General features: G+C 32.5%; 3 protein-coding genes across 3 annotated transcripts; 2 read left to right on the top strand and 1 right to left on the bottom strand.

Annotated features, from left to right (window-relative positions):
* The first annotated feature begins 6512 nt into the window (after positions 1-6512).
* Positions 6513-8002, top strand: LOC108580383 (serine/threonine/tyrosine-interacting protein-like). The gene is made up of 5 exons (XM_017944119.1): positions 6513-6657; positions 7057-7155; positions 7232-7383; positions 7525-7713; positions 7792-8002. Exons 1-5 carry the CDS (start codon positions 6619-6621, stop codon positions 8000-8002), a joined length of 690 nt encoding a protein of 229 aa, XP_017799608.1. The 5' UTR covers positions 6513-6618.
* Positions 8003-8630: 628 nt separating this feature from the next.
* LOC108580376 (protein NPC2 homolog) lies at positions 8631-10497 on the bottom strand. The gene is made up of 4 exons (XM_017944111.1): positions 10404-10497; positions 9105-9215; positions 8845-9026; positions 8631-8749 (listed from the first exon to the last, which is right to left on the bottom strand). The coding sequence occupies exons 1-4, from the start codon at positions 10486-10488 to the stop codon at positions 8666-8668; spliced, it is 462 nt and encodes a 153-aa protein (XP_017799600.1). The 5' UTR covers positions 10489-10497; the 3' UTR covers positions 8631-8665.
* A 1731-nt stretch (positions 10498-12228) lies between these two features.
* LOC108580340 (transmembrane protein 214-A) lies at positions 12229-15890 on the top strand. Its single transcript, XM_017944072.1, has 10 exons — positions 12229-12431; positions 12631-12824; positions 12908-13591; positions 13665-13875; positions 13949-14088; positions 14855-14981; positions 15061-15072; positions 15166-15326; positions 15392-15543; positions 15608-15890. The coding sequence occupies exons 1-10, from the start codon at positions 12305-12307 to the stop codon at positions 15732-15734; spliced, it is 1935 nt and encodes a 644-aa protein (XP_017799561.1). The 5' UTR covers positions 12229-12304; the 3' UTR covers positions 15735-15890.
* Positions 15891-16149: the final 259 nt, after the last annotated feature.

The following is a 16149-nucleotide window of genomic DNA, read 5'->3' as shown; positions in this document are numbered from 1 at the left end:
TAATTTCATACTTCATTCAGAAGATTTATTTATTTATCGATACATTGCATTATAAACGGGTAAAACCCTTTTGTTTACAGTAGTCAAATACAGAGGTTAAGAATACTTATAACATAGTACAAAATAAAACATAAACAAACAATGACAGTTACAACATATATAAATACATCCATCAAAAAAATCGAATTACATCACGCCTAAAGCTTGAATAACTACCGAAGAAATTAATACGGTCAGGGTATTTATTAACGTTAGAAAAAATAAGGTTAAGACAGTTAAACTGACCGTACGTAGTCCTATGCAGATCTTGATGGAGGAGGTTGCGATATCTCAGCCCAGCTGAGAAGGCAACTAAGCCAATTGAAGCAAATTGGATTAACTGTAGCGTTGTGATAAATACCAACAGCGAAAATTTAAATAAGAAAAGAAACGTTGCTTTTTAGCACCGTCGATTTACAAGCGATGAAAACTTTTTCATAAACCCAATACGTATTTATATGTCTATACAATTCAATTAATCCTGAATATAACTGAATAAACAAGTTTTAAGGGAAATCCTGAATATTGTTGAAAATATACCCTAAAAGCAAACCAAACCTTTTACCAAAATCGCGTATTACCTAATACTCGTGTAATCCAACAGGCTCCGACTGTCCTCTCCGTTACATAAATCGACAATTTGGATAAGGGTTGAACGTAACAAGACCGGCAAAAAAGTGTTACAGACAAGGTAAATCGTAGAGAAATCTATTGGTAATCTGTTGCATCTGCGCCAAAGTGAAAATCACTTTCGACGATGTCGCTTTCTTCATCAGGAAGATCCATCGGTGATTGATGATCGCCGGCAGGACGCGTGTGTGTACGTGACGATTTTCGTGGCGATTTCCGATCGGTCGTAACGCTGAAAGTTTTAAGGTGGTCGTTTCCTTGATACATTCCCGGTGCATTTTTCCGCTCGGTAGATCGCTGAATTTGTCCTGGTGAACCTCGATCGACGACGAATGGCAGAATGTGATTTCTTGTTGGTTCGGTGATCGCGTTTCTTGACGTTCGCAAAGTGGACATTGCCGAAGGGGCAACGTACCGGGTGACCTGACAATTAGGACTCGCCGGATTGGTTCTCGAAATAATAAGGCTTGTTTTTCTTAGAACCTTAGAGAAAAACGTTCGGGCACTTACTAGTGTCTATAGAGTACTAATAAGTCTCGTTCTACCTCGACAATAATGGAATTTAATATCAAAGATTGCGTGTATTCCGTGCTGAAATCTTTTCAAGATCTTTTCCACGAATGTTTCGGAATAAAATTGAAATAACACAGCTACCGAGCATCTCGTTCGCATAAAAATTAGTGTCGTTAACCGGAGAACTTGCAACATAACTTGATTCGAGGAATAGCAAAACGCGATTCCCAGTTCTTCTACATTCCTAAACGCGGAGTATTGGAGAACCTAGATAGGAACCTCGCGCGCTGTATTAACCACCACCAATTCGACACTTAACTGACAAATGAAGAGAACAGAAAATCAAAGTTTTTCAACCCTTGAAAAATTGAAAAATTGAAGAATTGAAGGATTGCAGGGTCGGAAAAGGAAAAATTGAAAAATTGAAGAATTGAAGAGTTGAAAAACTGAAAATTGAAAAATTCGTTAACGGGAGAACTTTGTTCGGCTTGAAGTGATCTAACGTCGATCTCCATAAGGAAGGAGAATAAAATGGAACGCAGAAGACACTGGACCATCGGGGATTAAGCACGTGAAATACGGTGATCGGTAGTTCAGTGTGTCCAACCCGAGTCAAGTGCTCCAGATTCGCGAGCCAAGGATGGCGATTGCAACAATCTTGGTGCAGATGCCCCGGGGGCAACACAGATTCCCATATCTGCGGGAACCGAACACGCGAACGAGCTTAGAAAGTAAGTAAACTTCTATGTGGCAGGGCTATGCCGCCGGCTGTTGCCTGGTTAATTATTTAATTATACAGACCACGGTGGCAGCAACCGTGTTACGGAAGAGATCTGAGCACCAGCAACCCCTGTTTAACGGAACGTGATGCTAAATCGAACGAGGGTTTCGATTCGGAAGAGTTCAGAGTTCGTCTCTTTTGTAAGATAGGTATCTGTTTATGTAAGTACACTCCCGTTCATAAGTTTTAGGACACATACAGCCATACCAGTGACGATGTGATCCTACTAGATGCTGCTTTGAACAAACTTTTCATTCATAACTTTCGATCGTCTAGAATTTATAATTGCTCAAAGGATGTTCACGGTATGGCTGTTATTTTTTAAAATGAAACAAGTTTTTAGTTATGACGAAGTTTCAATCACCCTACTGGATAGTACTGCTTTAACCCTTATATCAATAACCAGAATTGTCGTCTACTTTATCGTCCAATTTTAGTAATTTTCTGATAAGAAAATTCTAAACTTGAGGCAAACACGAACTACTTTATCGTCCAATTTTAGTAGTTTTCTGATAAGAAAATTCTAAACTTGAGGCAAACACGAATAAGCACGGATATTTCAATCTTTTACCTGGAAGATCAAATATTTTAAGTGAGAATTATACAAAAGGATACCTAGGTTATTGAGTTAAGGGTTAAACAAACTTTTCATTTAACATTTTATTTTTTCATTCATAATTTTAGACCGTCTGCAATTTATAATTCCTCGGCAGATGTTCTCAGTGTAGCTGTTATCTTTTAAAATGAAACAATTTTTAACACATGACAAAGTACATGTACACTCCCGTTCGTAAGTGTCAGGACACTTACTGGCTGTGAAGCAAACCTAAACAGTCATTATGAAATTACGCATTAAGATCGAAAACAAACGATTCAGCCTGAAATCTCGTAGTACATCAAGTATGTAGGGGGAGTTCCCCTAGCACCGGACGCTTGAGGTTTTTCTTAAATAAAACTCTCTACCTGTGCACACGCGACTGAAACACGTAGAAAACTTACTTTTATTCCTTTTGTCTCCTCTAGGAGATACGCAGAATAACGGCTCGGTAGCGTTTCAATTAATGCAGATATAACTAATGTCCGATATTAGGTGCCCTCCGGCGTTAAGGGAACTCCCCCTACATATCGTCGGTTTGCTAGAAAAATTCGTTAATTTTCAGATATCTGCAAAAAATAACTGTAAAAGTGGATGATTTTTACCTGAAAGAACATCGCTAAAATGAAAATGAGAATTATAGCACTTAACAAGAATAATGACACAATTCAAAATAGGGCTGTTTTAATCCTCTTTTCTTTTTTAACAGTGACCAATACATAATGAACAATATTTTATTCGAGACCCCCGAAACCCACACGCTATTAGCTAAATTGTAAAAGAAGAAACATTTTTTCATTACCAACTAGTCGAGTAATTAATAATAATTTCTACCATATAAAGAAGGTTTCAAAATGGTTCCCTGAAAAATGTGTTTTTGTCAGTTGTGTCACTCCTCTGGCAAACCAACGATATAATACTTCGCGTATGAATATAATGGGTGTCCTAATACTTATGAACGGCAGTGTATGTCGGTATTATAGCTTGAAACGAGAAAGTTCAGTCGAAAAAGTGTTGAGAACTAGAGGAGGAAGGCGAAAGTTATATTGTACATATAAGCTGAATAGATCCCGATTGAAGAACATTTCAAACAATAAAGTCATTAAACAGATATGCATTCGTTTGCTTGGAGAATTAATGCGTTTAATCTCGTTTCGTAATGCCCACCCATTTCTGTGGAAACTGTTATACGCACGCAGTAGAAAAACGTTTCCGTATACCTCGTTAGAATATATTTTGCATTGTACAATTGTACACAGAGAAAGTAGTACAGACAAATAATATTTAAACGAACATTAACTATTAAGCTGTTGCAGATGAGATGACCGTCTGCAGTTTTCATGATCTACCGTTTCGAAAAGTTCATTTGTCACAGTAACTGTTCGAAACGATATTTAGAAATGGTATTTTATTTGAAGGATATTGAAAACAATCAAGCTTTATTTTGGAATATTTGATTTATCTTAATTTACTTTCAATTTAGTCGTAATTCGTAATTAAGCGAGTAGCCTAAGCGACGAAAAGTACAGATTTTGTTACATGCGAATAATCGTGCTTGGACTAAAAATAAAATTTGCTTATTTACTGTGTTATATCGTTCCCTTTTTCAATTTATTCTCATTGTGAAGAAATATTTGAAGTATCTGCATACATTTGAGATACAAGGTGAAGATATTTCATTTTACGCTCGAGATTGTTAGAATAGAAATATGTACTCCGTTTGCCGAAATTTCGCTTCCTATTTAAAGTAGCATTTTATCTGAGCCATATACGTAGCATTCATTATTTAAAATAGCATTTCAAATATTTTTTCTCTAAATTTTACCCAGTTCTGGTTTCGATACGCCTTGATCATCGTAAAACAAGGTTATCTTGGAAACCTCTTCGTTTCTATTTCACTATTAAACAGCAGATGGTTTCAGTTAACTTTAAGCTTTGATTTCGTTAAGTTTAGCAACTTCTAGATTTAAATTGATGCCTAAAAAGTGTTATTACGCAGTTGTGAAATCGGCCATTTAATATGCAACAATCTAATATTAGTACAAAAAGAAAAAAGAAAAAAGAATCATTTACATTCGTTCGTTAATAATTAAACAAGTAGATATAAATGTAAACAGATATTTTCCATTACTTACTTATAAACAAGAAACTAGCTTGTATTCGCCTTCGAAGACACGATTACGGACATTTTCCTGAATTCTTAGACACTGTACGGAAATTCTTTTTCATCTCGTTTCCGTTACACCATTCTTTTCCCTTAGTTTAATCCTTGACAAATGAATGTAAATGATTTTACTTTCTGAATAAAATAACGTAAATATTATCGATTCGCTAGCTTCTCCGAATAAGTTCTGATTCTGTACAGAGACATTTCTGAGTGTACTATATACACCTCCTTCGAGGAATTTATTTCTCGTATTCGTAGCCTGTCGACAATTAAATCTTCTAATATTGCGTTGACTGTGAAAATGGATCTTGTTACAGTAATTTTCTTACCTTATTCAGTCAGCCTGCGCTATGACAAGAAACGATAGACACGCGTGGAACAGTGCTATTCTTGAGCTTAAGATCGAGGTCAAGTTGATCCTATAAATTATTACCCGAAGGAAAGTACAATTGACAGAAGTATCCAGGCAACAGTGACGCGGGCAATGGTCTGCATTTGAGAGCGCCACAAATTTGCAATTTTCAAACTGAATGCTAATAATGTCCATTATTACGCCACTCTAAAATTAAAAAACTAAACACTCCTTACGACGTACGTAAGAGGATTGTTTCCAATTTTCCATGGCAGCTACTTTAAAAGAAGGAAAAGAAAAAAAAAAAACACGTTCCGTCCGGTAATTGATATTTGAAACTTCGAGTTTAAGAAGAAACGATCACGTTGAGTACATCCGGTTCAGGATGACACTTGAGGCGTTAGATTAAAGCGTATATAGATGTACATTATAAAAGGTTCACTCTATTCGTTAATTCAATCGTAATTCTACGACGTGACGTTACGAAATAATGATAGGCCGAAGCCGCGAAAGGCAAAGATCTGCACGCGATGCTAATCAAGATTTACGCACACGGTTAACGTAATAGCAACCGTGGAAAATAGCGATTTTCTACGGAAACCCGGGCCTACGCATCGACGCGTCTGCGAAATCTATCAAGTGTTCCGGTAAGACGCGTATCAAGCACGCATACATAGAGGATTTCAGGCTGATGCCGCGACCGTGCATGGACTTTCATCGCGAAAGCGTAGCGATAGATACAGAAAAGTGTATTACGTCCCGGAAGAAAATACGCGTCGGTTACCGCAACCGAGAATCGGTGCCTCGTAGAATCTTGTATTAAACAGTTCGTAACTAGATTGCATCGCTTGGCTCATGGCCGAAAGCATATCATTTCCCTTTTCCTTTTTTTTCTGCAACGGGAAATCTCGCTGCTATGCAATTCGCTCGATGATATTGTAACTGGCGTTACTTCTTCTATGATTTTAATCGGTATTCGTTTACTGCAACATTGGAAAACTTTTGGACAAATTAATAGACCAATTTAGACTGTAAATAATAGACTGAAACCAATTTAACGTTCGAATGAGCACCGAAGTAGGAGGATTTATCGTTTTGATTGAACTGAATTTCCGTGGAGCAATTATGTAATATAAAACAATTAATCTGGTACATATCGAGAAAAAGTTTTGAATACCGAAATGATATTTTGCGCTTGATAATCGTTAAAAGCTTTTTTCTTTTCTCATTTTGAAGTGTTTTTGCATGCAACCTTCTTTTATTACGTAAGAAAAATTGTTAACTGAGAAACTTTAGTAAATAATTACTTTTCTTTTTAAAACATGTAAAAGTGGTTAAAAGTAATATAAAAGATAAGATAAATATATTAATAATGTAATTTGGATACTCTACGTTAGGGAGCGCTTTGGTACCTTACTATGCTACAAATGGCCGACACATCAAAAAACAATATCGTGACCGCGGGAAAAAGAATATCGTATTTCCTATTTTCTCGTGTAAATTTGTCGTTTTCACACGTTTAAACAGGTAAAATTAGTGGTATGCTGTCTCGAGACAGTAATGGATCTCACCAGGACGAGGTACGCGGCACAGAAAATTGACTTTACTACGCTATAAAAAATGTATTCTTCGAATTTTAGGTTATATTATTTGTCATTGTGACATACTTTTTTTTATGCGTAATTCCAAATACATAGCTATATATTTGTACCCTTATTCTATTGGTTTATATACAAAACCATCAAAATTAGTACTGAGATTGTATGATGTTTTATATATTTTATATTTCTTATGATTTAAAATTCTGCATTAACATTTGTGCTGTGTTTGAAGTAAATAACATTTATAAGAACTTATTTCTTTTTAATTTATTAACAAAATTATCCTATTCCCTCAAACTATTTAATTTATTGTACTTCGTGGCACGTTGATAAATGCATCCAATTACACTCAAAGGCTGAAATAATAATGTTTTGTAGGAAAGCACTAGTGACAATGGGTCTGATGACTATCCAAGTATACCTATCTCTATGGAAGGCCCAAAAGAATGGACTTATACAATGAGAAGGCAAATGCAGGTATATTAAATATACATATACAACTAAGAGATGTTTGAACAGTATATGATTTAAATTAACAGTTACTTTGTATTAGGAAGTGGTACCTGGATTGTATCTTGGCCCATACAGTGCAGCTAGTCGATCAAAATTACAATCTTTATCAGAACATGGCATAACACATATAGTATGTGTTAGACAGGACATAGAAGCAAATCTTATAAAGCCCAATTTTCCTGACAAATTCAAGTATTAAATATAAAACTTATTAATAGAATCCAGATAAAATGATACATAATAAATTTATGGAAGTGCAATTGTTCTAAAATGATCATTTTATCTAGATCAGTGTGTCTTTCCAACAATCTATACTAATGAGGAATGTTACAGGTATCTTGTTTTAAATATTGCTGACACAGCAACAGAAAATATTATTCAACACTTTCAAAAGGTGAAAGCATTTATTGATGAGGGTTTGAATTCAGGTGGTCAAGTCTTGGTACATGGTAATGCTGGTATATCAAGATCTGCAGCATTAGTTGTAGCATATGTTATGGAAACATACGGACTCTCCCAAGTGTAAATATTTTTTTAAATAGTATATTATGATTTATTTTAAAAAAAAGCTGTTTACAAAAATATACATGTTTCTTTTAGAAATGCATATGCAGTACTACAACAAAGAAGGTTTTGTATAAATCCTAATGAAGGTTTCATGGCACAACTAAGAGAATATGAACCAATCTATAAGGCACAGAAAACATTAAAAAATGGTCAACAAAGTTTAATGGGACAACGAACTAAAAGAACTATCCATCAAATGGATACTGAAAGAACAGAGGATAAATGTGATACAATGGACAGTTGATATTTTTCTAGCAAATGCTGAAGTTACCAAAAGAATTATCTTAAATTGGATAAGGAAAAATAAACTTCACGGAAAGCAACGTTTTTTACGTCGTCGCGTTCTAAAAAATACCTAAATATATAGGTGCATAGTAAAATCACATGTTATATTATTTAATTTCGAATATGATACATAAGAATTAAAAATTTATTGCAATATGACCTTATACATATTAGCTAAACTAATTGTTTATCTATGTAAGCATGGCACTATAACTTCAAAAGTTTTGCCAAAATTTAAACTACAACACACACTAATTTATAATAACGCATAAATTGTAAACAATTTTATAATATAAACGAAATCGCTAATTTTATTTTTTTATTTATTCAGCATTTAAGTTATTCATAACGTGTTACATACATAAAAAAGAAATGCAGGTAATATTTTTAAACCCACCATTATTTATTGCTACAATACAATATTCTACATTTATTTTGCCAATGTATTATTTTCAATAAAAACTGTATGACACTCTTGTATATTCTGTATATTAAGATTATCGAAATTATAAAATATGAAAAATTAAGTTTTTTAATGGTAAATTTTGTATTTATTCCATACAATTTTTGTAAAATACATAGGTTGTCAAAAATAGAATAGCAAGAGATCAATTAATACTACCTATTTTATTCTTGCTGGAACCAGTATACAAACAATGTTTTCATTGTTCTCATCCTTAAGTTGCCATTTTACAGTAACAGCTAACTATAATTTAAACATCGAAACGATTAATTAATAATGTGTCTGTAGAAATAATGATATGATATGTAGCTTAATACTTAGTTATCACTCTATAGTACCTTAGGATAACTCTTGTGCACTGGTAATACATTTTTATAGTGATATGAGCCACCTTTTTCTAAAGGACATGAAACATCAGATGTCGGAGTTGCACAAGCATTTGCATTTGCTAGTGGGAAAGGTATGGAAACATCCATTATAATGCCATGTACTACTGCAGTAACTGCTGAAACGTCTTTATCTGTAAGAATATGTTTAATTCTTTTGACTGTCTTATGTTTAAAAGCACAAAAAGCATGTTTAAGAGGAACATACTAACCAACTGTAAAATCTATTTCAATTGATGCATTTGTATTTGGTATTAAGTCACATATACTTTTTTTCATATCACAACCCAGAGTTACAGATGTAAATTTTCCAATTTTCGAGCCTGTATAAAAAAAAAAATGTATTGAATATAAATAATACTATATTGAAATATTACTGTGAAATTTCGTAATAAGAGTTTTCTGCTTATATTTACTTCGGCATAAAAAAAATGACCCGATCGGTCATTTATTTACGATCGGGACACAATTAGTTGAATAAATGGTCATTCTCTATTCATATCTTCCATGTAAATGACTTTTTACACTGACACAACTATAAAGGATTAGTAACTATCATAACTCGTGACTTTGAATTTCTGGTACAGACAAGAATTTCCGTCATTTTTAAAACTACCTACTATTAGACCAATTGTATACTTCTTAACCGATAATTAAGTCTTCAAGTTAAGTTTCAGTTTCAGTTAAACAAAAATTTGTTTTTCTAACAAAATAATTTTTCATTTATTTATAATATGAATCATAAATTACAAAGAAAAAATTAAATTTATATATGTTTAAATAAATTGATAATATATCTCGAGCAAATTATAAACAGTTTTTAGATGATTCAAATGATATAGAATTTAACAAATAACTTCCAAATCTATTTACAATATTTTTGCTTTATAATGCACAGAACAAAGGAAGCTCGTTTGTTATCTCACACAATACGCGGTGCATGCCTCTGTTTATCGGAAATACACATGTACTTTATGTATAATATTCAATATTTTAGTATGTTTATTATCAGTAACCAATATTTTCCAAAATAAGATTAACCAATTTATTTTTACATTCATGAACAATTGCATAGTATTAATTGTAATGAATAAACATTATTAAAATTCAACCGACCAAATATATTAGGAAATTCTCTTTTACTTACATACTTATTGTTAAAATATTAAAATAACAGAATTAGTATATTATAATTGCTTTACTTCATATTCCAATAAATCATTTAAAACAAAATCCTTTGTATTTTATCAAGTTTATTTGTATTGTGGCAATTTTGAGAGTATCATTAGATCGTCTCAGTTTTTTCAAGTCTAACTAATTAAATATATAAAATATTAATTACATTTGGAACAGTATCGATAAACAAATAAATCACTTTAACATTCAAAGAACATGGATATGACATTACGTTTTTTATGTATTTCGCGACAATTCCACGTTGTGTGAATATACAAAACCAGAATGAAACGTTGATTGATCCAATAATGGAAAATAGTGAAATCAAAACTTACCACAATCCTGTACGTCGAAGGCTCGACATGTCGGTGAGAAGCTCAAGTAACATAACAGAAGAATTGCAGCAATCATTCGACGCATCTTGTTCGCTCGAAGTCCGCGCAGTTATTAAAGCTGTACGAAGCTCCATATCGAAACAAACATTGGTCAACTACTCACTGAACACATCACGCCACTCACACTGTTTCTAAATTACGGATCTTAACATGTTATGTACTAAATCACTGTGTATTTGCACAGACAAGATATAAGAAGTCTATGGTACTTCCTACGAAGTGTGGTGTTTTGCATGTAGACAGGATATAATTTTTGTTTTAGTTTTCATTTCACGTATTCGACTAGAATTTTCGCAGCACCAATTAAAGAATCATATGAATAAAGCTTTTTTATCATGAATTTGCTTCTTCATATAGAACACTACTTTATCGAATGAAGGAAAAATAGAAAGAAAAGAAAATTGAACAGCAATTAATGTAAATTGTATTACTGACAGCTGATTTGTAACACGATTAAACTATCTACTGTCAATAAATGTTTTATTATCGATGTGAAGTAACTGTTCGACTACAGAAAGCTACAAGCACAAACGACGTATAGGATAGACCTTGCATCTTTACATCGATAGACCGAGAAGACCCTTACCATTTTCGTGTCGCTACACGATTCAGCATAGAATACGATTACAACATTAGTAGTGATTGGAATTGGAATTAAACATAACTATGAAATTACAAATAAAAAAGTAACGTAATTGATGTAAAGATCGTTAACAGTTCTACCCAAGCAATCCAATATACATATGTATGTATCTTTATATACAAATTTAATAAAAGGGGATTTTTTATATCTGTCGACTTTACCATCTTTGATGGTTGGATTGTATGTAATTTCTAAACTCACCACTTTATATCGTAGAAGGCATAACAAAAACTCTGATTTTTTACACGATCGGTATTTCAGAACGTTGGACACAAAAATACATTAGGTGCAAGGTCTATCCTGTACCTCATCTATGGTACACGACAGACGAGATATAGAGTAGATCACTCATCCAATGTATTTTTTTGTCACACGATCACATTAGTCCTAGAACCCCGTTACCACCATCCTACTATATCGATTGGGACTGGTATTGTATCACTGCGCTATTAGTGGTAGGAATTGAAATCAAGAATACTTGGCATTTGTTATTTTAAATAATGAAGGAGACAAAATTTCGAATCTTAGAATGAATCAGAATGGATTCAGTCACACACATTTGCGTTTTGGGATCCAAGGGTGTATTGACAACACAGTAATAATGTACACACGATCAATATCGATCGTTTTGCGCAATTGCGACAACCGTCGGGAGACGTCGGTATTTTAAATTGTGTGACAAAAAGTCCCATAAGATGATTGGTCTACCCTATATCTCGTCTGTGGTTTGACCATTAGAAATTTTTTTTAGAGGTTTTTTGTAGAGATTTATATCATGTAAATGATTGCATCTTCTTACTTCTAATTATAATGTAAAATACTTTACAATTACAAAATAAACTTATTGGCATTTTTTTATCAAATAATTCTACCTTGTTATATATAGCACGCCAAACAATTTGCATACAGCTATTTAATAATACCTAAATATCTATTAGGAAGTGAAAGTAGAAAGTTAAACGAATAATTATTGTTATTAAATCGTAATAATTTTGAATAGGTATAATTAATTATTGTTTATTATTTTTCTATAAAAGGATTGTAAAACTTTTCATGCTAAAATAGCGCGTGGCAACCTCCTCGCTACGCATGCGCGACCACGTACGATATTTAGCCAACAACACACTTGCCAACAAACACTTCAGTGCCTTTTGATAGTATTGTTAGGTGTCCGTTTGTTTACTGCATTTATTACACTATGTCATCCGGCGGCTGGGAATTAGTTGGAAGAAATAAAAAGGATAAAAACAATGGAAAAGTCAATAAACTCACAAAGGCAGAAAAAAAGAAATTTATCGAAAATGCGCCAAAAGTGGAAGATTTTCGTAAGAGCTTTCTTTTAACCTCTGTTCACTTTTACCTTTTTATATGATATTGTTAGCAAAAATTTTTTTTAACTTGTAAATACTATTGTTCAAATAAAATATCAATACAAATCTTATCAGCATACATGTCAAAAAATGTCTAACACAGATTTACAGTATACAGATAAAAATATCTTTGTCATGAAATTATTTGTTTCAGTTCCCTTGAACCAAGTGAAAACTTTGTATGATAACTTGGATAATAATAAAGAAAATAAAAAACCATCGAAGGAGAAGGAAAACAAAATAAAAGAAAATGAAGAGAGAAAAAGACAACAAAAACAACAATCTGAGAAGAAGAAGGAAGAACCTAAGGCAAAGCTTCCAAAGTCTATAAAAGATGCATTAAATGCGGTACATATACATGTATATTTGAAACTTACCCTTTATGTGATTTACATGTAAGTTTACTGATAATGAAACTTCATTTGTAACAGATTGATGCAGATGAGCTTCAGATTGTTTTGACTACTAGTCAAAATAGATTTCCTGAGGCTCCACTGATTTGGTTAAAAGATCTTGCTGCCTTTCTCAATGTAAAAATACCTATTGATAAAGAAGATGCTGTTTTCTCTGGAAAACCTAAAGATTATCCATTAAGTATAGTACCTAAACCAATTTCTTCCACCTTAGAAAAAGCCATTGAAGTAGCAGGGAAACAAACAGCGCAACTTTTTTATGAAAACACTCTAACTACAATGGCTACTGATATGGTTAAAGGAACACCTGTTGTGGGTCACAAAATATTTTTACAACTTTTAGCACACACTAATCCTGAAATGACAGTGGCCAATATTCCCAAATTGATCCGTGCAAAAAGTTCTTACCAAAATAGAAAAACTATTGGTTTATCTCTGCTATGGGCTTTATCTCAAGCTGGTAGAAGAAACTTGGCTGTGGGTTTAAAAGTGTGGCATGAAGTAATGTCTCCCATGTTAGAAACAAAAAGTTATTGTAGTTATGTAGTAGAAATTTTGAATGATCTTGTATTTGAACATGAAAATTTTCATGATCTTAAACCAGAATTTTATCTTGATATTGTGGAAGATACATGTTCTGGAAAGTATAATGTTCCTGCCAGTGTAGGCAGAGAAATCAATAATAGCATTGAAAAATTAAGAGTAAGTATTCAAATATTACAAATTTAAGTAACCAAAATAATCAAGTATACATTTTTTTTTGTTTTTTTTATAGTTAATACTTTTTAAAAACAAAAATTTAAGTTATGTGAAACTGTTTGAAATGTTAGTTACAAAAGTTACACAGAAAGTACATGCAAACTACAGGGATGAATTAATTAAAGCACTTGTAAAATGTTTGGCTACAGACCCACTTTGTTTTTCTGTCTGGATATCTCTTTATGCCAAAAATTTGTACCAATCTCAATTGATGTTAACATACATTGGTAAGGCCATATTGGTTAGGTTTTCTAAAATAATGAATGTACTTTTCAAACTTAATACCACTTAATATTTTAGATACCAAATGGTGTACATTACACACAACATTGGAAACAAAATTTTTAAAAGAAACGTGCATAGTATTTCAGACAACTAATGAGAGGTGGAAAAGAGGTAAAGATGAGAATCTCTCTCACAGTTGTAATAAAATATGTAAGGTAGGTTTAAACTTTCGTTTTAAGCTTTGTGTATTAAATACAATCAATATTCATGTGAGAATAGTATTTTAATGTCAAATGAAAGTATTGTAAAATACGAACATTAATATCACGTGATACAAGTTCTATTTATGCAAAATTTTTTGAAATAACCCGCGTAACCCCTGCTTGAATTATTGTATACTTTACGTATGCGCGAAGGCACGTAGTGTGGGAAAACCACGTAACGTATAAATTGTGTTTTGGCTAATTGCCGACGTTTGCACGTGAAAACCAACATTTAAATACTACCACAATTTTCGCAATAATTTTTGAAACTTTTGCTCAAATTTACTTACATTTTGATAAAATTGAATACGCAGCTCTCGATCGTTGCCGATAAATTCAAATCCCAAATATAACTTAGGTTAGGTAAGCTTGTTTTTTCGGGAGACGACTATCGATCGCACATTGTCCCTTCGACATCGTTACTGACGACATTAATATCATTCGTCGTATTACTTTTTTGTAATAAAAAAATACATATTAAACATAATACCATAAGATAGTTAGTTTCGAAAACATTTTTATTTTTCATCAACGGTACGAGTAAGAAGTATGTATTCTCAAATCAAAAGTGTATAATTCGTTTACAACCATGAATGACAGAATTGTTTGTCTGATATTCATGTTGACCTTTAGACTTGCTAATAGGAATATTATCAGTATTTTACGTTGTCAATAAATTACTACGATAATTTAATATGTTATCAATTCTTTATTCCAGGCATTATTATTGAAAATGACAGCTTCTGCAAGTAAGAAATTTCCATGGAAAAAGGGAATTATTTTGCTATTATTTTTTATTAGTGTCGTTGTTGGTTATGATATTTACCAACACGGTAATTTCGAAGGTAATAGATAAAAAAATTGTTTATCTTATTTCAAATATCACTCAATTATAAGTTTTATATTAATATTGAAACTCTTTAGAATCCCACACAGGTAAGTTCTTGAAAAAGAGTGGATTGTCTGCATATGGGCAACATTCATGGATTGTGGTGCAAGGATATTCATCTAAAGCACTTGAATTTATAGAAGCCACTTCACCAGAATATTATAAAGTTACTGTGGAAGCATGTAAACCTTATATCAAATTGGCTGGTGATGTTTACCTTATAGTGAGAAATGTTTCTCTTAAAGTTTATGATAATGTTGCAGAATATGCTGGAAAGAAAGGACCTTTGGTTTTACAAACAGTAAGTATTGATGATTTGGATGTAAGGTGTGTATGCATAATATGAATACTTTGTATGCTTTGTAGATAGAGCATTATGTTCCAGGGATATTGGATGAAGTTAAATTACGAAGTAACCAGAGTTTAGAATTTGTGAAGGTTTACTCAAACTTATGTGTAGAGAAGCTGTGTGAACATTCAATTGCAACACTTCGATGGCTTGAAAAAAATGTTTTTGTGTAAGTATGAAAAATTTTTGTGAAATATAACCAGTTATGGTTCATGATATTGTTATTCTTTTAGCGGAAAATTAAGTCCAGAAAGTTTGCAAAATTATGCTTCAAAAGCTATTGACACCACACAAACATTGGCAAGTCAAACTTATGATTGGGTCTATGAAAAGGTGCAAACACTTTCTAAAGTTCCATGAATAAAATTCATTGGACTTCGCGAACCGATTTTCTCGGTAATAAAAATCTCCTCCCACACCACTGCATTTAGTTCTATGATTCCAAAGTTGATACTACACATTTCCAAATATATTGTGGCGCCATTTTACCTGTGATATTTGAAAAATGTATCATATTCCAACTCATTATGACATTTTAAAAATCTACAAATTTAATGTGAATTTCAGTTTCTTTTTTAAGTAGAATGTAAGACTCTTTTCTTCAAAATAATTATTAAAGTAATATATAAACTACTCTATTTAGTACCAAACTGGAACCTCTTGTTTTGTATATTCATTAATATATTTTCATTCAATGTTTTTAATGTGGTGATTGATGATAATATAACAAGTTAATATATGAATTGAACAATTTTTTAAATAATTCTTTTTTTTT

Source organism: Habropoda laboriosa, unplaced genomic scaffold (assembly GCF_001263275.1).
Source record: "Habropoda laboriosa isolate 0110345459 unplaced genomic scaffold, ASM126327v1 scaffold9, whole genome shotgun sequence".
NCBI lineage: Eukaryota > Metazoa > Arthropoda > Insecta > Hymenoptera > Apidae > Habropoda > Habropoda laboriosa.
Note: the sequence above shows the minus strand (reverse complement) of the source record. Positions and strands in the feature narration are given on the sequence as shown.